This window comes from Myotis myotis, unplaced genomic scaffold (assembly GCF_014108235.1).
Source record: "Myotis myotis isolate mMyoMyo1 unplaced genomic scaffold, mMyoMyo1.p scaffold_m19_p_23, whole genome shotgun sequence".
In the NCBI taxonomy this organism is placed as follows: domain Eukaryota; kingdom Metazoa; phylum Chordata; class Mammalia; order Chiroptera; family Vespertilionidae; genus Myotis; species Myotis myotis.
The window spans coordinates 7,617,404-7,644,826 of record NW_023416328.1 but is presented as its reverse complement, the minus strand read 5'-3'; the positions used below and the strand labels follow the sequence as shown (position 1 = coordinate 7,644,826).

Below are 27,423 nucleotides of genomic sequence, written 5' to 3'. Positions count from 1 at the left end.
GCATGGAGCAGGCTCGCTGAACTCCCCCGTGTCTCCGGAAATCCGCCTGCCTGGCCTGGGGCCGGGCCTTGTCCAGACGAGGCGGGGCGGGCGGCGGAAATCAGGCAGGGGAAAGGGTCACGGACAAGGTCCACTGTGTCTTTTTTTTTAACATTGAAACAGCACACCACGGTTTCTCTCTACCAACTCTCTCTGGTCACTAAAAGCTGAGTCGTCGGAAAACCAGCTGGTTAAGTTTCTAGGTTGTTGGGCATCCCCTCCCCAGTCAGGTGTCAGGAGGGAGTGAGTGTGGCTTATTCTTACACGCATCCAGTCCAGGGCTGTGCACAGGCAGAAGCGGGGGCGGTGGGGGGTGTTGCTCTCATGGGCCTTGGTGGCGAGGGACATGCAGGCATGCGGTGCCAGCCCCGAGGGCCCGGCGCTGCCCTGGCCACCAGGGCTCACCAGGGAGCAGGGACCAGGCCCAGTGCCCTGTGAGGGGTCCCCCCGACCGGAAGGATGCTCCAGGGATGTCCAGCTGAAAGGATTTAAAAATAAAAAATAAAAAGAAGCGCCGACTGACATCCTAAGACCGAGCGTGACCAGGAGACGTCACCGACAGGCCTCACAGCCACGGGCTCGCGTCCCCACTCACCCGCGCGCGCGCGCGCGCGCCCCCCGCAGGCCCGGGGCCAGCACCCCGTTAGGCGAAGTCCTTGGACACGGCCTCCACGAAGTTGGGCGCGGACATGAGGATGCCGATGGTGCAGAGGATGGTGAAGACGCAGAAGGCCATGAGGCACAGGCGGTCCACCACGCAGGCGGCGAACTTCCACTCGCTGCGCACCGCCTCGCTCTCGTCCTGGCCGCGGAAGCGGTTGGCCAGGTAGCGCACCTCCTCCAGGATCTTGGCGAGGTCGGGGTCCCCCTCGGGGGCCGGCCCCGCGCCGTGCAGCAGGTGCTCGTCGTGCAGGTGCGCGGGGGAGCAGGCCAGGCGGCCGCACACCACCCCGGAGTCGGGCGTCGGGGCGCAGTGCAGCCCGCCGGCGTCCAGGCCGCGGAAGCCGATGTAGAGCAGGTTCCCGTTGGCCGTGGCGGCGGCGGGCACGGCGCTCAGCTCCACGCTGGCCAGGCTGCAGCGGCGCGCCCGGTGCTGGCAGGCGGGGCGCACCTTGTCCTCCCCGGGCCGCTTCATGCGCAGGAACCACGCGCACCAGTTCAGAAGGATGACCCTGGTCTGGGAGACACCGAGGGAATGAGGGGCGGCCAGAGCCCCCCGACCGCAACCCCAGCCCTGCCCGCCCGCCCGCCCAGGAACCAGGAGGTCGCGGTTCAAGTCCCGGTTGCGGGCTCCATCCCCTGCAGGGGGCGTGCGGGAGGCAGCCGACCCGTGATTCGCTCATCATTGATGTTTCTCTCTCCCCCTTCCTCTCTCTGAAATCAATAAAAATGTATTTAAAAAAAAAAAATCTTAATAAAAGCAGGTGCCAGGGAAGATTGGAGAGGTGTCCGGGGCTCACAGGTGCCCGGTTGTCAAGTCTTGTAAGTTGTCTTTAAAAAAAAAAAAAATTATTGATTTTTTACAGAGAGGAAGGGAGAGGGATAGAGAGTTAGAAACATCGATCAGCTGCCTCCTGCACACTCTCTACCGGGGATGTGCCCACAACCCAGGTACATGCCCTTGACCGGAATCGAACCTGGGACCCTTCAGTCCACAGGCCGACACTCTAGCCACTGAGCCAAACTGGTCAGGGCCTTGTAAGTTGTCTTGACATGTATTATTTTTTTTTAATTGCTTTTAGAAAGGAAGGGAGAGAGAGAGAGAAGCATTGATGTGTGAGGGAGACATCGACCGGCTGCCTCCCGACCTGGGTCGAACTTGCAACCTTTGGGCGCAGGGGACAACGCGCCAACCACTGAGCCCCCCGGCCAGGGCGGTTCTGACCTATTTAATAAACAGAACTGCTGGGTATTTCTTTCTCCCGAGGGGCTCTGTGGGAGGGGGGGGGGGGGACACCTCAGGCAGCAAAGGTGTACGAACCAAGGGAGTTTGGGAACCTCTAACCTAAGGCGTTAGGCGGCCAGGAAGCCGGGATAAACTTAGGGGATACGCAGGGAGGTGCTTTGAAACGTCTGAAGCAGGGCTTCTCGACCTTCCTGGACAGGGTCAGATAGTAAGAGTTCTAGCTTGTGGGCCCTGAGGCCTGCTTTTACCCCACTCTGCCGACGGGCAAAACCAGCCATAGGAGCCTGTTTAAAAAAAGAACGAAAGAAAGGCAGGCCGGCTGTCTTCCAATAAATGACATTTGCAAGAGCACTCGGTGGGCTGGATGTGGCCTGTAGCCCAGCCTCCCCCAGAGGCACCGGGACGCTGGGGCCAGAGCTTGAGGGAGCGTGTTGGGCATGAGTGCGTCTGAACCGGAGGCAGCGGGGCCCACGGAGAGCCGAGCCGCGGCGCCGGCAGCTTCTCCCGCCACGTGGCGGGGGGGTGCAGGGGGACTTTGCTTCCCCCCCCCCGGGCCTGTCTCAAGCCAATGCGATCCCTCCCGCCAAGTCGGTGTTCCATTCCGTGGCCCGAGTCGTCAGCTTTCCAGGCAAAAGCGTCTCCGAAGGGAAAGGATGCTCTCGGCACGTGTCACCCTGAGCTGGTGGCCCCTCTGTCGGGTCTCAGTTTTGTCTCCGGCTGTGCAAACGCCACATAACGCCCCCACGCTCAGCGGTGCCTTCGTCAGCCACAGATTGTCCTGAACGGCCCTGGGAGACTCGTTGTGTGTCAGATGCCCCGGGAAGAGAGAAAAACGCGGGTGTTATGTAAACGAGAGAGAGAGAGAGAGAGAGAGAGAGAGAGAGAGAGAGCGCGCGCGCCAGGCCTCACATTGCGCTGACGGTCGTTGGTTAGGACATGGTCTTGTGCTGAGAGGTGGATAATTATTGCTTTTAATTAAGATTGTTTTTTTCTGGGGCAGTCAGCACCACTCGGTCATTAAAAATGGTTTGGGATGGGAGAACCAAGATGGCGGCATAGGTTAACGCTGGAGTTTGCTGCTTTGAACAACTACTTCAAAAGTGAAACCAAAAAACGGAAGGGACATCACCCAGAACCACAGGAACGCTGGCTGAGTGGAAGTCCTACAACTAGGAGGAAAGAGAAACGCATACGGACACTCAGAGGAGGCACAGTGCTGAAGTCAAATTCTGAGGTGCGGAGCGGGCTGGCGGCGGAGGGCGCGGTTGGCATTTTCAATCGGGAGGGAGTCGCAGACTCTGAGCTCCAGATACGGGCGAGTCTTTAGGGACCCAGACTCAAACAGGAGAAGCGGGACTGTCTGGCTTCGGTCAGAGCGAGTGCAGCTTTCTCTCCGAGGTTTGCAGCGGGTGCTGGGACTCAGAGAGGCAGAGCCCCTGGGGACGGGACTGAGAGCCGCCATAACTGCTCTCTCCGGCCCACCCTGTTGATCCTGTTTCACCCGCCCCGCCCAAGCCCCTGCACACTGGCATTTGCCGGATAGCCTCAGGCAAAGGCTAGATTAGCACCTCCCTAGAGGACAGAAGTTCTCTCACTGCTGACACAGCTGATTCTCATAGCCACTTGGCCTGGAGGTCAAACCCTCCCTGGAATTAGCTACAACGATCAAGATTTAACTATAAGACTGTGAACAAAGACCACTAGGGGGTGCACCAAGGAAGCATAACAAAATGCGGAGACAAAGAAACAGGACAAAATTGTCAATGGAAGATATAGAGTTCAGAACCACACTTTTAAGGTCTCTCAAGAACTGTTTAGAAGCCGCCGATAAACTTAATGAGATCTACAAGAAAACTAATGAGACCCTCGATCTTATATTGGGGAACCAACTAGAAATTAAGCATACACGGACTGAAATAACGAATATTATACAGACTCCCGACAGCAGACCAGAGGAGCGCAAGAATCAAGTCAATGATTTGAAATGCGAGGAAGCAAAAAACACCCAACCGGAAAAGCAAAATGAAAAAAGAATCCAAAAATGCGAGGATAGTGTAAGGAGCCTCTGGGACAGCTTCAAGCGTACCAACATCAGAATTATAGGGGTGCCAGAAGATGAGAGAGAGCAAGATATTGAAAACCTATTTGAAGAAATAATGACAGAAAACTTCCCCCACCTGGTGAAAGAAATGGACTTACAGGTCCAAGAAGCGCGGAGAACCCCAAACAAAAGGAATCCAAAGAGGACCACACCAAGACACATCATCATTAAAATGCCAAGAGCAAAAGATAAAGAGAGACTCTTAAAAACAGCAAGAGAAAGAAACTCAGTTACCTACAAGGGAATACCCATACGACTGTCAGCTGATTTCTCAACAGAAACTTTGCAGGCCAGAAGGGAGTGGCAAGAAATATTCAAAGTGATGAATACCAAGAACCTACAACCAAGATTACTTTATCCAGCAAAGCTATCATTCAGAATTGAAGGTCAGATAAAGAGCTTCACAGATAAGGAAAAGCTAAAGGAGTTCATCACCACCAAACCAGGATTATATGAAATGCTGAAAGGTATCCTTTAAGAAGAGGAAGAGGAAGAAAAAGGTAAAGATACAAATTATGAACAACAAATATGCATCTATCAACAAGTGAATCTAAGAATCAAGTGAATAAATAATCTGATGAACAGAATGAACTGGTGATTATAATAGAATCAGGGACATAGAAAGGGAATGGACTGACTATTCCTGGGGGGGAAAGGGGTGTGGGAGATGCGGGAAGAGACTGGACAAAAATCGTGCACCTATGGATGAGGACAGTGGGTGGGGAGTGAGGGCGGAGGGTGGGGCGGGAACTGGGAGGAGGGGAGTTATGGGGGGAAAAAAAAGAGGAAGAAATGTAATAATCTGAACAATAAAGATTTAATTAAAAAAAAAAATAAAAAAAATAAAATAAAAATGGTTTGGGCCCGGCCAGCATGGCTCAGGGGTTGAGCATCGACCTATGAAGCAGGAGGTCACGGTTCGATTCCCGGTCAGGGCACATGCCCGGGTTGTGGGCTCGATCCCCAGGGTGGGGCAGCCGATCCCCGATCCTCTCTCCTCATTGATGTTTCTGTCTCTCCCTTCCTCTCCCTTCCTCTCTGAAATCACTGGAAAATATATTTTTAAAAACGAAGTTCGTGAGCCACCCCGGGCGCCCCGTTGGGGGAGGGCCCCGCGGGCTGCAGGGGAGAGCGGGAGGAACGCACCCACTTGGGCATCTGGCCGCCGTCGGGGTCGTGGTGGTGGTACTGCAGCACGATCACCGTGACGACTACGGAGAGGCCCACGATGATCATGGTGCTGGCGAAGTACTGGGCTGCGGAGAGAGCAGGCGGCTGAGGCCCGGCCGCCGGGGCAGAGGGCGGACCCGGAAAGCCCTGCCTTGGATCTGTCCCGGCCCCAGCATGTCTGTCCTGCTCGCATGTCCTCACAGCGGGTTGTCCCAGGAAACAGCTGCTGAGGGCGAAAGTGGGTGCCCTTCCCATCCTAAGGGAGGATCTGGGGGGGACGGTGGGTACAGCTGACACAGTGAACCTCTAATGCAGTGGTTCTCAACCTTCTGGCCCTTTAAATACAGTTCCTCATGTGGTGACCCAACCATAACACTATTTTCGTGGCTACTTCATCACTGTCATGTTGCTACTGTGATGAATCGTCATGTAAATATCTGCTATGCAGGATGGGCTTAGGTGACCCCTGTGAAAGGGGCGTTCGACCGCCAAAGGGGTTGCGACCCACAGGTTGAGAACTGCTGCTCTAATGGCTCCCTAACAAGCACGGGGGGGGGGGGGCGGGTTAGGGAGGAAGAAGGCCGAACAGCACAGCGGGACCCCCCACTCCCCTTCCCTGTGCCCCGGTGAGCAGAGGCCATGGACCACCCTGCACAGTGACAGCAAGGCCTGGCCTCGGGCGGAAGCCGGGGCGGTGCCGCTCCCTGGCCCATGCCTGGAGGCCCTTACCTATCAGGGGCACCGAGTCTGACGTCGCAGGCATGATCTCGGCCACCAGCAGCATGAAGACGGTGAGAGAGAGCAACACCGTGATCCCTGAGGCAGAGAGACAGGGCGCCGGAGACAGACCGGCCGTGAGACCTCTGTTCCCGCCAACGGGGGCCCTACCCGAGGTTCCAACCACTAGGGCAGCGGTTCTCAACCTTCTGGCCCTTTGAATACAGTTCCTCATGTTGTGACCCAACCATAAAATGATTTTCGTTGCTACTTCATAGCTGTAACGTTGCTACTGTTACGAATCATCATGTAAATATCTGATATGCAGGATGGTCTTAGGCGACCCCTGTGAAAGGGGTGTTCGACCGCCAAAGGGGTCGCGACCCACAGGCTGAGAACCGCTGAACTAGCGGGTGGAGGGAGGGGCAGGCAGTGTCTAAGGCGTTCCTGAAACAACGGCCTGGTTTTCTGTATTTTGGGGGGACGGGGGTTCCAGAGAAGCCCCAGGAGGAGTCGGGTTTAGGAGCCGGAACTTTAGAACCGCACAAAATGCATCATTGACGTTAGCGCTAGTGTCTCTCATTTTCCTTATGACATTCATATGCAGAGGTCGTCTCATGAGGCAGGAAAAGGAAACAGCCAGTCCGGCTGACATGGCTCAGGGGTTGAGCATCGACCTAGGAACCAGGAGGTCACGGTTCGATTCCCGGTCAGGGCACATGCCCAGGGTTGCCGGCTCCATCCCCAGTAGGGGGCGTGCAGGAGGCGGCCGATCCATGATTTTCTCTCATCATTGATGTTTCTCTCTCCCTCTCCTCCTCTCTCCCTCCCTCTCTGAAATCAATAAAATGATATTTATTTACAAACAAAAAGCAGGATGGGGTGACGGAGGGGAGAAACCCCAGGCCCCTCAGGGAAGAACTGGCCCCTACTTGGGTGTTCCCATCCTCCTTGTAGGATCAGCGGCTGCCAGGGTGTCCCATGAGGGCGTGGCATCCGACACAGAGGCGATATCAGGAGCCTGTGTGGTCAGGGAGACCTCCTGGGCTAGGAGTCCCCAGAGCCCCTTGGACCGGGCGCTGTCCATGGTGCTGAAACCCAGGCCGCGCCCTCCCGTCCCCTCTGGCTCCCAGGGAAGGCGGGCACTCACCCAGGGAGATTTTCTCCCCGGAGTCCGCGGGCAGCAGGAAGACCAGCAGGGCCAGGGCGGAGATGAGCACGCAGGGGATGAGCAGGTTGAGGCCGTAGTAGAGGGTCCGCCGGCGGATGGTCACCGTGAAGGTGACGTCGGGGTAGGGCTCCTTGCAGCACTCATAGAACCGCTCGCTGCGCTTGCCCGGGATGCCTCCGTGGGGGCAGGGAGGAAAGGAACATACGTCACCCTGCTTGCTTATTGCACCGCGTGTGACACGCGCACACAGCCATGGAGCTGATGTCTCCCCAAAATTGGGGCTGGCCGGCGTGGCTCAGTGGTTGAGTGTGGGCCTATGAACCAGGAGGGCACGGTTCGATTCCCTGGGTTGAGGGCTCCCAGTAGGGGCCGTGCAGGAAGCAGACGATCCATGATTGTTTCTCATCATTGATGTCTCTCTCTCTCTCCCCCTCTCTGAAATCAATAAAAAATATATATTTTTTAAATTGGGTAATTGGTGTCTGAATGAGCACTCCCTGGTTTACCACCAAGTTCTTTAGGAGTGTATCAGTGATATTTGAACAGCTTAGCAGGGTGTTTTGATGGATTGGAATTACATGCACTATAAACTGAATGTCTGTGTCCTCCCAAAATTCGTGGGTTGAAACCTAACCCCTAATGTGGTGGTGTCAGGAGGTGGGGCCTGTGAGAGGTGATTAGGTCAGAAGGGTGCAGCCCTCCTGGGTGGGATTAGTGCCCTTGTAGCAGAGACCCCGGAGAGCTCCCAGGCCCTCCGTCATGGAGATGCAGTTGAGAAGGCAGCTGTCCATGGTTCGGGAAGCTGTCCTCGCCAGACACCAAATCTGCTAACACTTTGATCTTGGACGTCCAGGCTCCAGAACTGCGAGAAGTAAATGTCTGTTGTTTATGAGCCACCCAGAGTGGACTAGGCCGCCATGACGATAAATAACACACTGTAAACTTTACGCCAGTGTAAATGCAATCTGCTGTTGTCCAGCATGATGGTAGGAACAGAAGATTCGAAGGATGTACGGATGCCTATCCTGGCACCGGCTCATTTAAATGGTCATTACCACAGTCCCCCTGGGAGGCACCGAATCTTCTCATTGCGTTTGCGTCTAATCCTATCGCCCTCGGGGAATCATGGCGAGTGCCGCAGGGTGCAGCAAATACACCGAAACGCAGAGTGAAAGATCCCAAGCCGCTAAGCAAGCCCGGGAATAAAGCCGCTCTCTTCCGGGCAGCGGGCCTCCCGCCCCGCGGGGCTCACCTATGAGGTCCCACTCTCCGTTCGGGATGTAGCCGCTGATGTCCGCCTCCTGCATCTGGAGGTCCAGGGACCACCCTCCGTAGGACCAGGACCCAAACTTGAGTTTGCACTGCTGCACGTCGAACGGGAACCAGCGCACGTCGATGTAGCAGGAGCTCTTGAAGATGCCTGCGGGGGCCACGGGCACCGTCAGGCTCGGGGGAGCTGGTGAGGTGTGCGTGGAACCCACAGCAGCCACGCCCTGTCAGCGGGCGGGATTGGGCATGGGTGCCGCCTTTGTGGAAAGAGTAGGGAGGCTCCTCAAGAACTTAAAAACAGAACTACCACGTGACCCGGTACGTATCCAGAGGAAACAAAACAACTACCCCGTGTTCACCGCAGCATCATTCGCAGGGAGGGCGGCACCTGGAGAGCAACACCTGGGGAGCAACGTCGAGGGGGCAGCACCGAGAGCAACATCTGGGGAGCAACATCTAGGGGGCAGCACCGAGAGCAACATCTGGGGAGCAACATCTAGGGGACAGCACCGAGAGCAACATCTGGGGAGCAACATCTAGGGGACAGCACCGAGAGCAACATCTGGGGAGCAACATCTAGGGGGCAGCACCAAGAGCAACACCTGGGGGGCGGCCCCTGCCCAGAGCTCAGGACTAGCTCCCAGCTCGTGGGAGCAGAGGCAGGGCGGCCACCCCTCACTCGGCTTGTCGCTGTAGGAGAACCCAGGACGCAGCTCACCTGGAGGGAGGTACTGGCAGTGCCCGGAGGAGTTCACTAGCACGTTGGTGTGGAAGGTGGCGTCAAATCGCTCGTCGGCGCTGGGAACGGGAAAAGGGCTCCGTGAGCTGCCACTGCCCCCGGTGCCCTCCGGGCTGTCGTGACCGGGTCCCCGCAGCCTGGAGGGGCTGCCACCTGTTACCCGGCCACGGGTCTGAGAGCGCCGGACGCAGCCGGCCTGGGAGATGGGTCCCCAGGGGCCGCCACCCACCCCCATTTCACAGAGACCCAGAGGGAGGGGGAGAAGAGACATCGATGCGAGAAACCGCCATCGGTCGCCTCCATACCAGCCCCCGACTGGGGACTGAACCAAAATATTTTTTTAAAAAAACAAAATTTCCTTTGGTATTTAAAAATATTTCATCAAAATCCAAACGCTCCAACGCGGCTGAGGCGGCCACCCGCAGCTGCACAGCTCAGGGGCCCAGCTCTCCTGGGCCCAGGCTGCTGACCACCAACACCAGCAAGGCCTGGCCTCCGTCCAGGGGAGACCGTGACAAGCCGCCCTCACTCGGCCCGCTCCTCGCTCAGAGCGCCGCTGCGTTCAGAACAACCCTTGAACCGCAGGCTTGGGGTAACGCAGAGGGAAGCAAGCAAGAAACTCCTGGCTCAGCACCTGGCACGCCTGCTCCTCTTGGCGCCCGCCCTCTCCGCGGGCAGCCCGGCCAGCTGGCTGGCAGCACCGGCCTTGTCCACCATCCGTCAGGGAAATGAAGCAGCCCGTCCGCCAGGACGGACGGCCGGTCTGCAGTAAGTGGCCTCTTTTTAAAGAATATATACTTTTACAATTTCAGAGAGGAAGGGAGAGGGGGAGAGAGAGACACCCAGGATGAGAGAGAATCATCCATCGGCTGCCTCCTGCACGCCCCCTACTGGGGGTCGAGCCCGCAACCCCGGCATGTGCCCTGACTTGGGGTCAAACTGGCGACCTCCTGGCCCATGGGCGGGCGCTCAGCTAACTGAGCCCCACTGGCCGGGTGGAACTCTCTCTCGCTAAGAAATATTTAGCTCCTTGTCACTTTCTAGGCCTCATTGCAACAAGATGTCCTACATTTGCTACGCAGATTAGCCAAGAATTTTAAGGCTTCTAGAAACTGACCCCGCCTGGATACCTGTCTTTGGGGCATCTGGTCTACCAAGCAGATGGCCTTGGGTTACAGACGAAGCCCTCATTTCTTGCTTTCTCAAAGGCCATTTACAGCCCTCACCAGTTTGGTTCAGTAGATAGAGCGTCAACCTGCGGACTGAAGGATCCCAGGTTCGATTCCAGCTAAGGGCACATGCCCGGGTTGCAGGCTTGGTCCCCAGTGCGGGGCGTGCAGGAGGCAGCTGATCCATGATTCTCTGTCGTCATGGATGTTTCTCTCTCTCTCCCTTCCTCTCTGAAATCAATAAAAATATATTTTTAAAAAAGAAGAAATTGTTAAAAAAAATAAGGGGGGGGAGGGCATTTACAACGCCCAGTGGGAGCAGTGTTCCAAGGTATAGATACGCGATCAGGCGCATCCACCAAATGCTCGGACACACGCCGATCGCTACACACAGGCCAGCACACAGCCGCCCCTCCTCCCGCCCGGGCCCACCTGTTGTAGAGAAGGATGTCCGGCTTCCAGATCTGGCCGTCGGGGAAGCGCACGGTCTGCACGCCCGGGTACTCCGACGTGTTCCACTGCAGATAGTGATCTGTCCAGGACTGACACGCACAGTGCCGTCAGGCACACGTATGGCCTTGACCACTGAGACTGATCTAGGACACGACTAGGTAAGCTCAGAGCCGAGAGGAGTGAGCCAGGAGGTCACGGTTCCATTCCAGGTCGGGGCACGTGCCCGGGTTGCGGGCTCTGTCCCCAGTAGGGGGCGTGCAGGAGGCAGCCGGTCCATGATTCTCTCTCCTCATTGATGCTTCTCTCTCTCTCTCTCCCTTCCTCTCTAAAATCAATTTTTAAAAAAAAAAAAAGGGGAAAGAAAGAAACATCACCTTTAACTACGGTTGCTAGCACGGCCCCCAGCAAGCCATGGGCTCGCTTGTCTATGAGCCCAATGTGTGAAGTGACAGAGTTCAGAAATGAACAAGGGAAACGCGTTAGAAATAAATACGGTTGCCCTGGCCGGTTTGTCTCAATGGATAGAGCGTTGTCCTGTGGGACTGAAGGGACCTGGGTTCCATTCTGGTGAAGGGCACAGGCCTGGGTTGTGGGCTCGATCCCCAGTGGGGGGCATGCAGGAGGCAGCCGATCCATGATTCTCGCTCATCACTGATGGTTCTCTCTCTCCCTCTCCCTTCCTCTCTGACACCAATACAAACATATTTAAAAGAAAGAAAGAAATACGGTTCACAGCCTGACATCTGCCATGTGGATGCTGTTGGGCCCATAATTAGAATCAGGAGGTAAAAAGGAATAGAGACGCTTCCCAGGAGGCTTGGACACCGAGAGCCAGGGAGAACGGCCGACATTCCAAGCTCGGAGAAGACAGGTGTTTGTTTTTTTTCTCGACTCGGTGACAAATGTCCCCCGTTTTCAAAGCAGCAGCCGGGAGTGTCTGAGTGGCCAGAAAGTCCCTGCAGGAACAGAGAGGCGCCTGCCGCCTCCCTTCCTGGGTCAAATCAGATGACGGCGGGCAGGCCCCCCGAAACAATACGCTAAGCCATGGAGAACCCCCACTGCTTCCTCCCAGGACCAGAAGGAGGCAAACACCGACATCAGCCGCTTTCTCCTCCGACGGAATCAAGGGCGAGTGGGACGATGGGAAAACAAGACCAATCCCCCGCTGCCCAGGAAGAACTGATCGTGCTGTCGCTGTTCACCTCCCTGCTCTTCTCTTCGGAAGGCGCAGGAGCACCGCGCATCTGCAGGAACATTCACTTTGGGGGGGCGGGGGGGGCTGGGGTCCAGAAGGTGGATTTAGATGCTGGGACCAGGGATTCAGCAACGTGAGACCCCAGGAGCCCAATTTCCTGTCCACACATCCACCCTCCCCCGGAACCCCGGCCTTCCGCCCGCAGCTGCTCTTGTATCTATCGTGTATTTTTAAAAATATGTTGTATTGATTTTAGGGAGAAGGGAAGGGAGAGGGAGAGGGAGAGCAACATGGATGGGCTGCCTCCCGCACGCCCCCTACTGGGAGATCGAGCCCACAACCCCCCAGCAGGTGCCCTGACCGGGAATGGAACTGGTGACCTCCTGGTTCATCGGTCGACGCTCAACCACTGAGCCACACCGGCCGGGCTTTAACCTTCTTTCAGTCTGTAAATCACTCAGCCTGACTGCAGGCGGCTTGGAAGTGGCTGAATAAGTAAACGCGACGAACGGGACGAGTTTTAAAGCAAGCGAAGCGGAGGATGCCGCTGCAAGAGTGAGCCGTGATTAGAGGGAGCTTATTTACGGAGCAACGGACTCGAAATAGTGCCTGGGCGCCCAGGTGCGGGTTCTCCTGGCAACCAGCACCCTTCCGGGCAAACTGCCAAAGCTTTTCCTTTTAATCCTCACCCGGGGATATGTTTTCATTGATTTTTACAGGGAAAGGAAGGGGGGGGGAGAGAGAGAGAGAGAGAGAGAGAGAGAGAGAGAGAGAGAGAGAGGAGCATCGATGGGAGAGAGAGACATCAATCGGTTGCCTCCCGCACACGCCCAGACCAGGGATGGAAGCCACGACCTAAGTAGGCGTCCTGACTGGGAATCGAACCTGCAGCCGTTTGGTGTCCGGGACGACGGGCCTGGCTTTTCTCCCGGGGCCCCTGCTGGCCCTGCCGTCCACACACGGGCGTCTCGGGGCCGAGGGCAGGGGCATCGGAAGGCGAGGGCCACTCCGGCCTCCACTTACCATCTGCAGCCAGATGTTGGTGGTGAGCACCTGGTTCTTCTCGTCCTTTAAAGGGAAGAGGAGAGACTCGTGACTGTGGTGGACCCGGCTTCCGGAAGGGCCCGGCACCGCCGCCCAGAGGGCGGGCTGGTTCCTGGGACTGTGGGGACACGGGACGGCGCCAAGCCTGCCCGAGCCGCACGGCCCCAGAGGTCAGCTTCCCTCTGCGTTCGGAGGAAATACGCACTCGTCACCGAGCCCTGACGAAAGGCTGAAAAGTATCAAATGGAAAATGTAAACCCCGCGACCCCACCGCCTAGAGGTGGCGCCTGCGAATGGCTTAGCTTATTGCTCTTTCTATTTTAAAAATAATTTATGAACCTGAAAGATTAAATTGGGCACAAAGTCCAATTTTTTTAAAAAAATCCTGTATAAGTTTATTGGTTTTACAGAGAGGGAGGGAGAGAGAAACATCCATGATGAGAGCGAATCACGGATCGGCTGCCTCCTGCACGCCCCACACTGGGAACCGAGCCCGCAACCCGGGCGTGTGCCCCGACCGGGAATCGAACCGTGACCTCCTGGTTGAGGTCGATGCCCAGCCACTGAGCCGCGCGGGCGGGGCAAGAACCTGTTCTTTTTAATGGCCTTAAAGTGAGCCAGGCAGTGTTCCACGCAGGTGGCTCGCTTGCTTTTAATTGCGTCGTGTCTGTCTTCTCGGGGAAAAGGGCTTCTGTGGTTTGGGAGCTGATTGCTACCGATCTAATTAAAAGGCTTTCTCCTTCCCAGCATCCTGCCTGAAATCTCATTAGAGCGGAACGGGCTTCTGTGGAGCGCAGCGGCCTGGCGCCCAGACAGCAGCATCTCGACTGCAATCAGCACAGCGCAGCCGGCCGGCGGGCACAGCCTGCGAGTGTCCTGGTGCCAGGTAGGGACGACTCCGGGGGACAAGCCCGCAGAACCGGCAGGCAGGCTGCTGTCTGCATTCCCGGAGGGGGTCCCCGGCCTCCCCTCCCCATCCAGGGACACCTACTCGCTGGCTTAGCCTCTCAGCTCTCTGTCTGCTCCATGACAAGGTGTCACAGCTTCTTTCCACCCCACCCCCCAGTGCAGTACCCCCTCCTCCCCCCCCAGATTCCTACATGGAAACGTAACCCTCACTGTGAGGGTATCTGGAGGCGGGGCCTTTGTGGGGTGATTAGGTCAGGAGGGTGCAGCCCTCATGACTGGGATTAGTGCCCTTATCAAAGAGACACCAGAGCCTGGCTGGTGTGGCTCGGTGGTTGAGCATCGACCTGTGAACCAGGAGGTCACAGTTGGATTCCCGGTCAGGGCACATGCCCGGGTTGCAGGCTCAATTCCCAGTACGGGGCGTGCAGAAGGCAGCTGATCAATGATTCTCTCATCATTGATGTTTCTCTCTCTCTCCCTTCCTCTCTGAAATAAATAAAAATATATTTAAAATAAATAAATAAATAAATAAATAAAAGAAACTTGGGTTAGATCCCTGTCCCCAGTCAGGGCATGTACAGGAGGCAACCAATCAATGTATTTCCCTCACACCATGTCTTTCTCTCTCTCCCCTCGCTTCCACTCTCTTTTGAAAAATAAGTCAATGGAAAAATATTCACTCACTCATTATTCACTCATCCATCCACTCATTCATTATTCACAAATACATACATTCACTCATTCATCCATTCACTCATTCATCCACTCATTCATACATTTGCTCATTCATACATTCGCTCATTCATGCATTCACTCATTCATACATTCACTCATTCATAGTCACTCATTCATTAGTCACTCATTCATACATTCACTCATTCATTAGTCACTCACTCATACATTCACTCATTCCTTAGGCACTCATTCCTTAGTCACTCATTCATGCATTCACTCACTCATACGTCACTCATTCATTAGTCACTCACTCATACGTCACTCATTCATTAGTCACTCACACATTCACTCATTCCTTAGTCACTCATTCACTAGTCACTCAGTCATTCACTCAATCATTCACTACTCATTCATTCAATGAATGCTGATGGAGCTCTTGCTGTTTGAGGCATTTATGCCAGGATGACAGGTAAAGGGGGCCCTAAACCCACATTGTTCCTGAGCTCATGGGGTAGGGGATCACACGATTCAACGTGATAGAAATACAACCACAGTAGTGACAGGTCCTAGAGACGGAGCAGGGCACCGTCACAGGAGGGGACAGAGAGGCAGGTTTCCCAGGGACCAGGAGCAGAGGCCTGCGGAGGAGCCTCCCCGTACACAACCATGATCCCGGAAGCAGGCTCGTGACTTCTAACGCTTATGAGAAATGTCTGGACCTCACCCATCTCCTAGAGTAGCCGAGGAATTCTGGGTCCCAGGCTAGCGACTGACACCCGAGGGAACCCTTTTCTGTGTTCATCCCCAAGGCGGTCCGTGTGAGGACGTGGCGGGCAGAGTCGTCTCGTGGCTCAAACGACAGATTATGGATTGTGTCTCAGCTCTCACCCTCAGCCCTGTGCTCAGAGCCAGGAGCGTGGCTTATTTCACAACTGTGCTAAGCACCGGGCCGGCCTGGCTCAGTGGCTGAGCGTCAACCTATGAACCAGGAGGTCACGGTTCTATTCCCGGTCAGGGCACATGCCCGGGATGTGGGCTCGACCCCAGTAGGGGGCGTGCAGGAGGCGGCCGATTCATGATTCTCTCTCATCATGGATGTTGCTCTCTCTCCCTCTCCCTTCCTCTCTGAAATCAGTAAAAATATATTAAAACAACAACAACTGTGCTTAAGCAGCCCCCTTCCCTCTTGATTATAAAGGTGATATGTGCTCCCTGCAAAAAACACCAGACGTAACAGAGACACACAGAGTTACGTTTGGGGGCTCCCTCACAACCCCTATGACTAAATGAAAGCAGTGGCAGTACTGACTGCCATGTGTATGTGAGAGAGAGAGAGGGAGGGAGGGAGAGAGGGGCATTTAGAAAAATGCGCTCTATTTAAGGTCCCGCCCCGTCATTTTCAGGGTGTCGTTTGCTGATGTCCTTGGTGGTGAGGACCCCGTGCCTGGTCCCCTTTGGCCCATTTTCCTACCGGCTTGCCTCCTTGGCCTTATGGATTGGTAGGAGTTGGTTTCTTATTCTGAATATAATTTTTTTTTTTTTGTCGGCTCTCATATCTCGCTGACTCGGGGGAAAAACACCCTCTCAACTTATTCCTCTTTAAAACGGGGGGAGGGAGGAGAGGGGAATGTGGTCGGTGGAAAGACTAAATGAGGTAGAAGAAGTCGTTCTCGCCGTAAGCTCCAGCGTGCCTCGCAAATGGGAGCTTGTATTACCCAGCAGTTTTCCGTGCAAACAAGAATGTAGAGACAGTGAGATCTACGGTTATCTGTTTCTCCCGACGCCTACACAAGAGCACGGAAGAAAGCGCTGGCAGCTCTGCAGAGTCCTGAGAGCAAGGCTGCCCCGTCGCTTCGGGAAGAAGAATCGCCGTGGAAGTGCAAGACAGCACTTTGCACAGCGCCAGGGGAGCTGTGCTCCAAGCCCATACACGACTCTTCCGGAAGATTGATTTTAAAAAGCATTCGGTACTTAAGGTGTATTTTAAATATGTTTTTATTGCTTTCAGAGAGAGGCAGGGAGAGGGAGAGAGAGATGGAAATGTCAACGATGAGAGAGAATCGTGGATCGGCCGCCTCCTGCAGGCCCCACACTGGGGATGGAGCCCACAACCCGGGCCTGTGCCCCGACCGGGAATCGAACCCTGACCTCCTGGTTCCTAGGTCGACGCTCCACCACGGAGCCACTCCGGCCGGGCAAACGTCATGGGAATTTCTATTAGACGTTCCTCTTCTCTGAGTGGAAGGCTACCCAACCCTAACAAACCGAGGAGAGAAGAGAGATTTCCGTGGGCCTCCCTCCATGTCAGGGATGAAACATGGGCTTGGAGAGAACGGAACCCTTGGGAAACACCGCCGGCAGCCGACTTGAAAGGCAGCGTTTACAAGAGATTCCTGCGGCAGACGTGCCCATGATCCCCAGTCTATACAGCTGAGAGGGCGGTGCTGTTTCTGTCCCAGAGCCACAGAGAGGCTGCGAGGGACAAAGCTCGTTGCATCATAAATCGGGACCCGCTGTCGAGGGGCCTTGTAAACACGCTTTTACCGAGCATTGCCCTTCTGCCGTCCGCAGTGAGGAGCGAGGGGCTCTCACCAACCTCCCGGGAGGACGGAGAGAACAGAGGAGAGCCCGGCCGGTGTGGGTCAGTGGTTGAGCGTCGGCCTATGAACCAGGAGGTCACTGTTCAATTCCTGGTCAAGGGCACAGGCCCAGGTTGCGGGCTCGATCCCCAGTGTGGGGCGTGCAGGAGGCAGCCGATCCATGATTCTCTCATTATTGATGTTTCTGTCTCTCTGTCTCTCTCTCCCTTCCTCTCTGAAATCAATAAAAATATATCTTTTTAAAAAGAAGAAACAAACATAAAATTGGAGAGTAGTTTCAAGACGCCCCAAACGATCGCCATAATTTCACACAGGTCTGGGACACAATTTAAAAATAACCAACCAGGCTTAGCAGCGTCATGAATCATTTCAATAAACGCTTTTTAAACATTTTCTAAAATAAAAAAACTGGAATAGGGATTGAATATGCAGTGATGATGAGAGTTATGTAATAGTGGGACGAGAATACAATTTTATCTTAAAGCTCCTATTGGTTTAGGGCTTGGCCTATTTGTGTCATTTTTAGATTAATGCTTGCTAATTATTGTTTAAGGCGCCATAATGCTGTTAGACCATTTTAATATTTAAATATATTTTTAAATATATTTCTTTATTGATTTCAGAGAGGAAGGGAGAGGGAGAGAGAGAGAGTTAGGAACATCAATGATGAGAGAGAATCATGGATCGGCTGCCTCCTGCACGCCCCCGACTGGGGATCGAGCCCACAACTCGAGCATGCGCCCTTGACCGGAATCAAACCCGGGACATTCCAGTCCGCAGTCCAATGCTCTATCCACTGAGCCAAACCAGCTAGGGCCATTTTACTATTTAAGTATTTCTCTACACATCCTAAAACCATAGAGAAAAGATAGGAGGGACTGTACTGATGTCTTGAGTAGTAGTAATTTGGGTAATCACCTCCTTAGTCCTTTTTATTGTATAATTTGATTTGTGGTCTTAAAAAGTAACACTTCTCACCCGGTCGGTGTGGCTCAGTGGTTGAGCGTCAGCCTATGAACCAGGAGGTCACAGTTCGATTCCTGGTCAGGGTTGCAGGATTGATCCCCAGTAGGGGGCGTGCAGGTGGCAGCCTATCAATGATTCTTTCTCATCACTGATGTTTCTCTCTCTCTTTCCCTTCCTCTCTAAAATCAATAAAAAATATATATATTTTAAAAAATAACACTACTCAAAACATGACTAGGAAAATGACTTCATTGCACCTGGGACTGTCTTTCTAGACTGTGTTGAAGGTGTATGGTTTTGATAGCTAATATCTGATCACATTAAGTTAGAGTGGCGGCATTTTTAAATACCGGCCAGTAAATGCAGACCTGTAAGTCTGACAAGCCAGAACAGAAAGCCCCCACAGAGATATCGGGTAACACACACGCCCGTCGGATCCTGGGCCTCCCCACCACGCCTGCCATCTGCCGTAGCAAACCCCAAACACACCACCGCGGGGTGCTGCTCTCTGGTGGCTAGAGCTTCCCAGAAAGGGAGTCTGCAACCCAGACTCTACAAAAGACCCCAGGCCCCTCAGGCATGACCATGTGCCTTACATATATGCATAAGGGGGCGTGGAATCGTATGTTCATTTTCAGTCGCTTGCCTTCTGAACATGCCTGCATAACTGCGCACTTCTTTTATGCAAATCCACACGTGGGATGGCCTCTAGACGTGTGTGCCCCGGTGAGTGACTGAATGGCACGAGTTAAAAAGAAATATTGTGGGGACGGTCGGCAGTGTAGCGCCTCCCATGTGCATCGCTTCACAGTGACTTCCTATGTATTACCTCATTCCCAGCCCACGAAGTGAATTAATTATCGCCGTGCAGTCAGGGCATGCATTCAGGGATAATTGAGGTCCTGTCGCTTAACACATCTGTCTATGTACCGACGTGAAGTTTATATACACAGTTATATTATGACAGATAACAGGTCCCAAATACCCCTGCAATCGGCCCTTTTCTCCACATTCCCATGGGGACTCTTCTAGTTTCGACCTCCTCGTCCCCTTACACTTTCCTCCTTTCTATAACCTGTTCTAGATTCCTATAATCTATAACAGATTATAGAGTTCTATAATGATTATAGAGTTCTATAACCTATAATAGACTATAGAGTTCTATGATCTATAATAGACTGTAGAGTTCTATGATCTATAATAGACTGTAGAGTTCTATAACCTGTAATAGACTATAGAGTTCTATGATCTATAATAGACTATAGAGTTCTATGATCTATAATAGACTGTAGAGTTCTATGATCTATAATAGACTATAGAGTTCTATGATCTATAATAGACTATAGAGTTCTATAATCTATAATAGACTATAGACTTATATGATCTATAAGAGACTATAGATTTCTATGCCCTTTGACGATGCATGTTTTGTCTTTCAAATGTTTTCACGTCTCCTTTTATTCTCTATCATTCATGCCGGTTGGATTGGATACAAATGTCATGGTTTGGACCGTTTCCACTTCTAGGAAAATATGCTACGGCAAGCTGATTTTGCTGCTTCACCAACACCCTGGCACGCGGCCGCCTGCCGCCCTCGGAGATGCCCAGGCTGGGGCTCCATGCAAAAATCTAAACTCTGCGGAGGCCCCCAGACACCTCGTCCTCTACACCCCTCCCGTCTCTGGACTCCCCTCCCGCGGCTCCTCCCTCCTTCCAACAGGAAGCCCACGCTTTCCCTTGGAAGGTGTGTTTCCAGAACACACTCTGAAGCCATGCCCACCCACCCCGGCTGGGAAGAAAACATTTCCTCCTGCGGGAATCTGCAGCGCTTGGCATAGGCACTTACGCTAACCTAGAGGCCCGGTGCACAGATTCGTGCACTGGGGGGTCCCTCAGCCTGGCCCGCGCCCTCTCGCAATCCGGGACACCTCGGGGGACATCGGGGGATGTCGGACTGCCGCCTCGGCTCGGTAACGGAGAGGCTCATGCCCAGCTGCGCCTGTCAGTCAGCTGAGCGGCGCTCCCGCTGTGGGGGTGCACTGACCACCAGGGGGCAGCTCCTGCGTTGAGCGTCTGCCCCCTAGTGGTCAGTGAGCATCATCGCGACTGGTCAGACGGGCCTCCGGTCACTTAGGCTTTTATATACATAGGTTTACACAGCGAGAACCCTGGAGTTACCTGTCCGTTTCCCTCGCCCCAATGTGGAGCTCTATAAAGTAGAAACTAGCGCTGATTCACGGATGAACCCCAAGAACCGAGCAAAGTGTAGGAGCCAAGCTCAGTGAGTGACTGTGTGCGGAGGAAACCGACGCAGCAGAAAGGACCTCCCACAAGAATAAAATGTGAGCATCCCCGGTCTGGTGCTCATCACCCCAGAGTGGGAATCTCTGCTGGGGCAAGGGGGGCCCTAAGAAGATCGGGGGGCAAGGGCGCCGTCTCTGATACAGCCCCTCCCAAGGCGCACGCGCCCCGGAACTGAAACAGCGAAGGGAGCCTGGTACCCGGCAGGACTTCCTTCCGGGAGCCCCGTCCGACGGGAAGGCAACGGTCGGCCTGCCTCACCGTCCCGGATAGAGCCTCCCCTTCCCCCGGATCTCAGGCAGCCCCAGGCCACCCGCTGCAGCTCGGCCGGTGCAAATAAACTAGCTGACGTGGTTCTGCAAGAAAAGACACCGACTCTAAAGGAGGCACGAGGCCGTACCGGCTGCCCCTCGGGGTACTGGGCACCTCGTGGCGGTGCCCGTCTCTCCCGGTACTGGCGACATCTCGCGATACTGCTGCGTCTCGCGATAGTGACAGCGTCTCGCGATACTGCCTGTCTCTAGTGATGCTGGCAGCCTCTGTTTTTATTGAGAGGAAGGGAGAGAGAGAGAGAGAGACATGGCTTTGTCGTTCCTCCTGCGCTACCCGGCCAGGACCCAGGCAGGTCCCTCAGTTCCTCTTGGGTGAGTCTGCGGCCTCTGCATCCGGGACTCTGAAGCGCGTGACCCTTGACCTGGACGGGCTGCGGCCGCGTGGGCCTCTGGGAGAGCCTGTGTCGCGGTCACGTGTGTTCCGCGTCTCCTGTTGTGGAAGGAGCCAGTGGCCGTGTCTCGGGCCCGGCCGTGGCCATTTGCCCCCTGACCTTGGAGGCCTGAGAGGACTTCCAGCTGCACCGAGTCCGTGTGAAACCTCCGGCTGTGAATTCATTTGAACAGCATGAGCCTCTCCGGTCCGCGAGCAAGGTCTGTCCTCCCTTTATTTCTGTCTCGTTCCGTTTCGCCGTCAGAGTGCACGGCCTCCTTCACGAACATGTGTTCCTGGGTATTTTATACCTTTTTTTTTTTTTTAGTGCAAGTGGACATGGGACTGTTTTCTTCATTTCTCTTGCTGATCATTCATTATCGGTGCGGAGAGATGCGGCCGGTTGTGTAGACGGCGTTTCCGACAGATTTGCTGAGGTCATTGTTTCTAGCGGCTTGTTGGTGGCGTCTTCAGGATTTTCTGTACAGAGAGGGCCAGGCCACCGGAAAATGGTGGCGGTTTTCCTTCCTCCTCTCCGGTCCGGGTGCCTTTTTCTGGTCTGATTGCCGAGGCTGGGACTACACCGCAGGGACCGCGCAGGGAGGCTGAGCACTGGGATAGAGCCCGCCCTCGCCCGCCCCGCTCCCGTGCAGGGGGACCCAGCTGTGCACAGCGCTGCGCCCAGGCCCCTCCGCGCGCGCGGAGCATTCATTCCCAGGGTCCCTGGGCAGCCTCCAGGCTCCTCCATAAAGTCCCTGCCTCGTCCGTTCGCGGTGGAGACGGAAGCGCCTCGTGCGGGCCGCACCTGCGGGCGCCACGTGCCGGTGGTTGTGCAAACAGGAGGGCGAGCCCGCGCATGCGCTCAGGGCTCCTTGGGGCGCCCGCGCACTGCCTGCTGGGAGGAGCCGCACGCGAGTGGGCGGACGGCACGCTGCTCCGCGCGCTCCCGCTGCTCCGAGGCCCAGGGTGCCAGGCGGTGGGGCCGGGACCCTCCGTGGTGACCTTGGGACCCTCCGCGGTGACCTTGCAGGTGGGCCCAGCCGCAGCGGGGGTGGAGGAGGGTGTCGTAAGGGGTGGAAGGGCCAAGGCCCTCGGCCTCCCCAGCGCCTCTGTTCGGCCACTTGCTCCTGCGTGTTGTGCAAAGCTGGTCCCTTTGCGCCGCCGTCTCGCGGGCCACTCGGCCCCCCCCTACCCGCGTCCTGCCTGGTTGCGGATCTCTGACCTGTCACCCACCTTCTGACCCCGCTCATTCGGACCCGCTGCCGGCCTGTGGTCGCGCCTCTTCCCCACCCTGCCTTCCCTCCCCTCCCCCTGCACACCCTGACCCCCGCGCGCGCGCGCCTCGGAGCAGAACCCAGTGCCCCCTGCACACACTCCAGCAGCCCAGGTTCCAGGAGGGAACCACGGGGTAAACTGTGCCGCGGGAAGGCCGTGCCAGTGGAAATGGAATAGTCACAGCAGCCCGGGGCCAGACAGCCAAGTTACAGGGCGATGGCATCCCTCTGGCCCCGGAAGCGGGCGCTGGGGAGCCCGGGGCCTGGGGCGGGCGCCTGAAGGGACACCCAGGGGCCCCGGAGGCTGCGTGCCTCGCTCACCCTCCCGGCAGGACAGTCAGCACGACCCTCAGCAAAAGAGACAACACATGGAAATTGAGGGGGGGGGGGGGGCAAGTGCACACAGCTCGCCCCCTGCCTGGGCATATGAGCCAACTGCAAAGTCCAGAGCCAGGCCCTGCCCATCCAGCTTCATGCCACGGGAAATGCCTGGATGGCGCCGCGCGGGCGCTTCCTCCACTCGCGGGCTGAGATGGGGGCGGTGGGACCTGCTCTTGCTGGTCCCGGGCCCGGGAGACTTTCTCCCGGAGTTTCTAAGCACCAGGCACAGGTGGCGGGGGGTGGAGCAGCGTCACTGGCGCCTCCTTGGCAGGCGGGGAGACTGGGGAGACTGAGGCACGCAGCCGCGGGCAGGCCCCCCTGGCCCGGGCCAGCTAGCGGGTGGCGGCCCAGCCACACCGGCCCCCCGGGGCCCTCGGCGGGGAGGGGGCCGCCGCGGCCGCGCCGGGGACTCACCACGTCCATGATCTGCAGGAGGCTCAGCGAGAAGTGGACGGTGAGCGGCTGCGAGTCGTTGGCCACCGGCCTCTCCAGGGGGTTGTAGTTCCTCACCAGCTCCTTGTAGAGCTTCCTCTGGAACTCGCCTTGCAGGGACCCTGGGGCGGGGAGAGCCCGGCGGGCGCTCAGGAGAGGCCGGCGGGGTGCGCCTGACGCCCCCCTGCCCGCCATCCCCGCGTAGCCCCCGGTGCCCCCCGATGCCCGTAGGGACCCCCGAAGCTGGCCCGGGCGCGGGGCGCACTGAGCCTGAGCCGCCGGCTTGCGCCGGGAGCCGGGGAGGCGGTGCGAGGTGCCCCAGGGCTTACCGTGCAGGAGCGACGCGGCCAGCACCAGCCACACCGAGCGGCGCATGGTGGGTCCCCGAGCTGCCGGCCGGCGCGCCCCGCGTCTCCCCTGTCAGCTGTCAGCCGGGCCTGCGCCTGGGGCCGCCGCCACCGCTCCGCTCGGCGCGCGCTCCTTTAAAGAGCCGAGCGCGCCCCCGCCCCGCCCCGCCCCCCCCCCCCAGCCTCTCCACATGACGATCTCCCCCCCACACACACACACCCAGCCGGCCACCCGGGGAACTGCAGCCCGGGGTTCAGGGGGAAGGTGCACCCGCCCCGCCTGGTCTCCAGGGAGACCTCCCTGCGCAGCGCCCGCCTGACCAAGCCCCGCGAGGGGGGCGCCGGCTCCGCTGTTCTGTTTCCCTCCGCCCCCCCCCCCCCCCCCCCCCAGCCCTCCGCTCGGACAGAGCTGACCCGGGCGAAGCCTTCGGGGGCAGCCGGGTCCTTCTGGTCCATTCTCCCCACGCTGGCGGCTGGGTGTCAGCCTGATGCTGGGCGGGTCTGGGGGACATTGGTAGCGAGGCGGGCGGAGTAGCTGCAGGAGGTGCGAGGGCCCCGGGTCCCCGCTCGGTGCCATCCTCTCTGGAAGGAGATTCGGAAGATGGGACAGTGGACCCCCACCCTCTTGCCTTTGCTGGGGGGCTGAGGGGTGAGCTGGGCTATTTGCGAGCCTGGAGAGAGTGCAGGGCGGGGGGACCTCAGAGCGGAGGGGTGCGGGTGGGTCAGGACTGAGGCGGGTCCTAGGTGTTGCGGGGGCCATGGTTCTGGAGGAGGAACGGGGAGGTACCGGGAGGGGCTCGCACTGGCAGACAACTCCGCCTCTGCCCACAGCAAGCCGGCGGCAGGAGCTGAGTGCGGCAGGTTCCCCGCGCCCAGGAGGGGGCGCTGCCGCCGCCCTTCCTTCAGGCCCACAGCTCAGGCTCCTGGGGCGCCGGCAGAGGCGATGCCCAGCTTTCTGAACGGCATCCGGCACCGGGTTCCGGATGGCACCAAACCCCAGGGAAAGGCTCGTGAACACGTGGCCGCCCCTGAGTGTCCCCCTGGCAGCAGCAGTGGACAGTGATGGGATCTGGGAAAATACCAAGGACGGTGACAGCCTGGAGGGAGGTGTCCTCCAGGGAACCTGCACCTGTCACCAGATGCGGGTGTGGACACACTCATTCTTAGGTGTGATCACCGCGGGAGGAAGGAGGGACAGGAGAGGAGACAGCTGCCCGGGGCCAGGAGACGGGGACCCCAGGGCCGTGTTTATGGGGCGCAGACAGGCGTGACGGAGCGTCATCTGGCCGCTGAGTTGCACACCATCTGTGGCTGAGCTGGCGCCCGTGGAGGGATGAGAGTGGGGTGTTGGCTGCTGGCAGAAAGGGAGTCAGAGACGGCAGAGACGGCCCCGCGGCTGCAGCGCTGGCTGCCCTACCCGTGTCCCCAAAGGGCCCAAGAGCCCTGCCTCCCGGCTGGAGGGATGTGAGCCAGAGGGGCCCCGGGAATTCCTCTATCTTGAGTGGGGTCATGGGGACCCTGTTCCTGAAAGCATGGCTGCCTCCCTGCGCCCCCTGTACCCCATAGTATCAGAGACCTAGAGACAGACCACTTCCCGCGGGACAGCGGGTCAGTATTCCTTTACGGCCCGGGCTCTGCACGGGGCACCCAGTTGACAATGCAGAGCTGACGTGTGGAGAAGTCAGCCCCAGTCAGGCCGTGCCAGTAGGTCCGTCTGTGAGGCCGGCTCTCTATTCACCCCCATCGACGGGACTGTGTTTTTTTTCTTTTTTGTTTATAAAATAAAGGCTTGTGGGGCATCTGGGGAGTCAGGCTGACATTTCCGCTCACTACCATTTCCCGTCAATAAAACGAGAGATGAACACACGTGAGCTTAAAGGGCAGGGCCAGGCACAAGGCGGGAAGTAGGGGAGTCCACAGGCAGAACACGCAGGAGACGCAGTGTCCGGCCCCTCCCCGATCGGAGAGGAGGGGTAACTGTAAGAACCGCGGGGCAGGTGCCTTTAAAGTGTGAAGCTGTCGGTCCCGGCCTCAAGGGAAGCTGGGAAGCAGTCCCCCACCCAGGGCCTGGGAAGAGAATGCAGGCTAAGGGGAATCGGCTCCCCCGATGTCCGTACAGGGCGGGGCCATGGCAGGTTTACAGCCCCGGCCGGCGGCTCAGTGGTCAGAGCGTTGGCCCGAGCACTGAAGGGTCGCGAGTTCGATTCCCGGTCAAGGGCACGTACGTGGGTTTCGGGTTTGATCCCAAGCCTGACTGGGGGCCGGTGCAGGAGGCAACCAATAGATGTGTCTCCCTCCCTCTCTCTGGGTTGGAAGTCTGTTTCTTTAGGAGGGAAAGGCCTTGCTTCTTGCCTGAGGCCATGCAATGACTGGTCTTTGTCTTCCGGTGTTGTGTATGGTCACACCAGATGTCCAGTGGGACCTTTCAGTCCAGAGACTCACGCCCTGCACGTCTGGAATGTCTAGGATTTTCCCACCATCATGTACCTTCTTTTCCTTTTCTTCATCTTTTGTTGTTGTTTTTTTTCCTTTGGAAATTTAATTATTTGCACATTGGCCTTCCCAGGTTGGTCTTTGTTTCCTCAGAGTTTATCTGTTTGTCCGCTTTGCTCTGCACACTTGACGAATAACTCCACTTTATCGTCCAGCCCTGCTCGTAAATGTACTGCTCTTCCCATCATACTCTTCGCTTCCCAGAATTTTTGTTCTCTGGATGCTCTTTAAAAGCCTCCTGCTGTTTCTCTCTCTCCCTCTCCCTTCCTCTCTGAATCAATAAAAATATATATTTTTTAAAAAAATTAAAAGAAAAGAAAAGCCTCCTTTTGTTCCTCCAGGGCTGCAGTCTCCTCTGTTACATCCATTGGCCTCCCTCCCGCCGGCACTTACCTTCCCGGTAACTCAGACACCATTAGTCCTGCACTTTGCTGCGGTTAAGTGTCTAACGTCTGTTAATTGTCTGTTAATTGATGTCATTGTATTTGCTGTGCCCTTCGGCACTGTCAGTGTTTCTCCTTTGTTCTGACATCACTGGAATGTTGAACAGAAAATCCTTTCATTAGAAAAACCTCTAGCCCCGCCCGCCTGTGCGGCTCAGTGGTTGGCGTCGACCTATGAACCGGAGGTCAGGGTTCGATTCCCAGTCGGGGCACAGGCCCGGGTTGCGGGCTCGATCCCCAGTAGGGGGCGTGCAGGAGGCGGCCGATCCATGATTCCCTCTCCTCACTGTTGTCTCTCTCTCTCTCCCTCTCCCTTCCTCTCTGAGATCAATTTTAAAAATAATTATTTTTTAAAGAAGATGAGACCCTGACCAGACCGGGCTCGGCCTCCACGGTGCTCTCACGCCCCGTGCTGCCACGGCCGTCGGCCAAGGCTCCCGGCAGGCGTGCAGTCACTGTCCTGGCCCAGGCGTGTGTGCGCTGACCTTTGACATTAAATCATTCTCAGCTCCAATGTCCCCTCAGCGTGGGGCTAGCACCGCATACTGTGGGCGACCTATATGCAGCCGCTGGTGTGTAATTACAGCCGAATAGAGCATTCGCATGTCCCTCCTTCTCGCCACTTTGAATATCTGAGTCTCCCCCCGCCCCATCCTGGGACTCCTTTTAATAACGGGGCTTTCTGCTGTACCCTCATTCTGTACGTTCACAGCCCTTAAGCACCGCCCGGGCACTCCCGGGGGCCTTTTAAGAGATTATGACTCCAGGATTCTATCCCTCAGAGCACATGAATGTGCAGAATGTTGGAGCGGGGGCTGGGGTTCTCGGAGCCGGGAGCCCACGATTCTGCCAGTGCAGGCCCAGGCCCGCCAGGGAACCTCACTTTCCAACGCGGCGGCTCCGCAGCGTGCCGATGATGGGACCCAC

General features: G+C 56.6%; 2 protein-coding genes across 3 annotated transcripts in view; one reads left to right on the top strand and one right to left on the bottom strand.

Moving 5' to 3' along the window:
* OTUD7A (OTU deubiquitinase 7A) overlaps positions 1–27,423 on the top strand; it is a 79,796-nt gene that overhangs the window by 10,324 nt on the left and 42,049 nt on the right. For both annotated transcript variants that reach the window (XM_036355768.1, XM_036355767.1), the window contains exon 3: positions 13,721–13,859. The gene's annotated coding sequence lies outside the window, so the exon portion shown is untranslated. The remainder of the gene's footprint in view (positions 1–13,720; positions 13,860–27,423) is intronic.
* CHRNA7 (cholinergic receptor nicotinic alpha 7 subunit) lies at positions 683–23,677 on the bottom strand. Its single transcript, XM_036355773.1, has 10 exons — positions 23,543–23,677; positions 23,196–23,335; positions 12,953–12,997; positions 10,714–10,823; positions 9,092–9,171; positions 8,357–8,524; positions 7,084–7,278; positions 5,946–6,032; positions 5,193–5,302; positions 683–1,216 (listed from the first exon to the last, which is right to left on the bottom strand). Exons 1-10 carry the CDS (start codon positions 23,586–23,588, stop codon positions 683–685), a joined length of 1,515 nt encoding a protein of 504 aa, XP_036211666.1. The 5' UTR covers positions 23,589–23,677.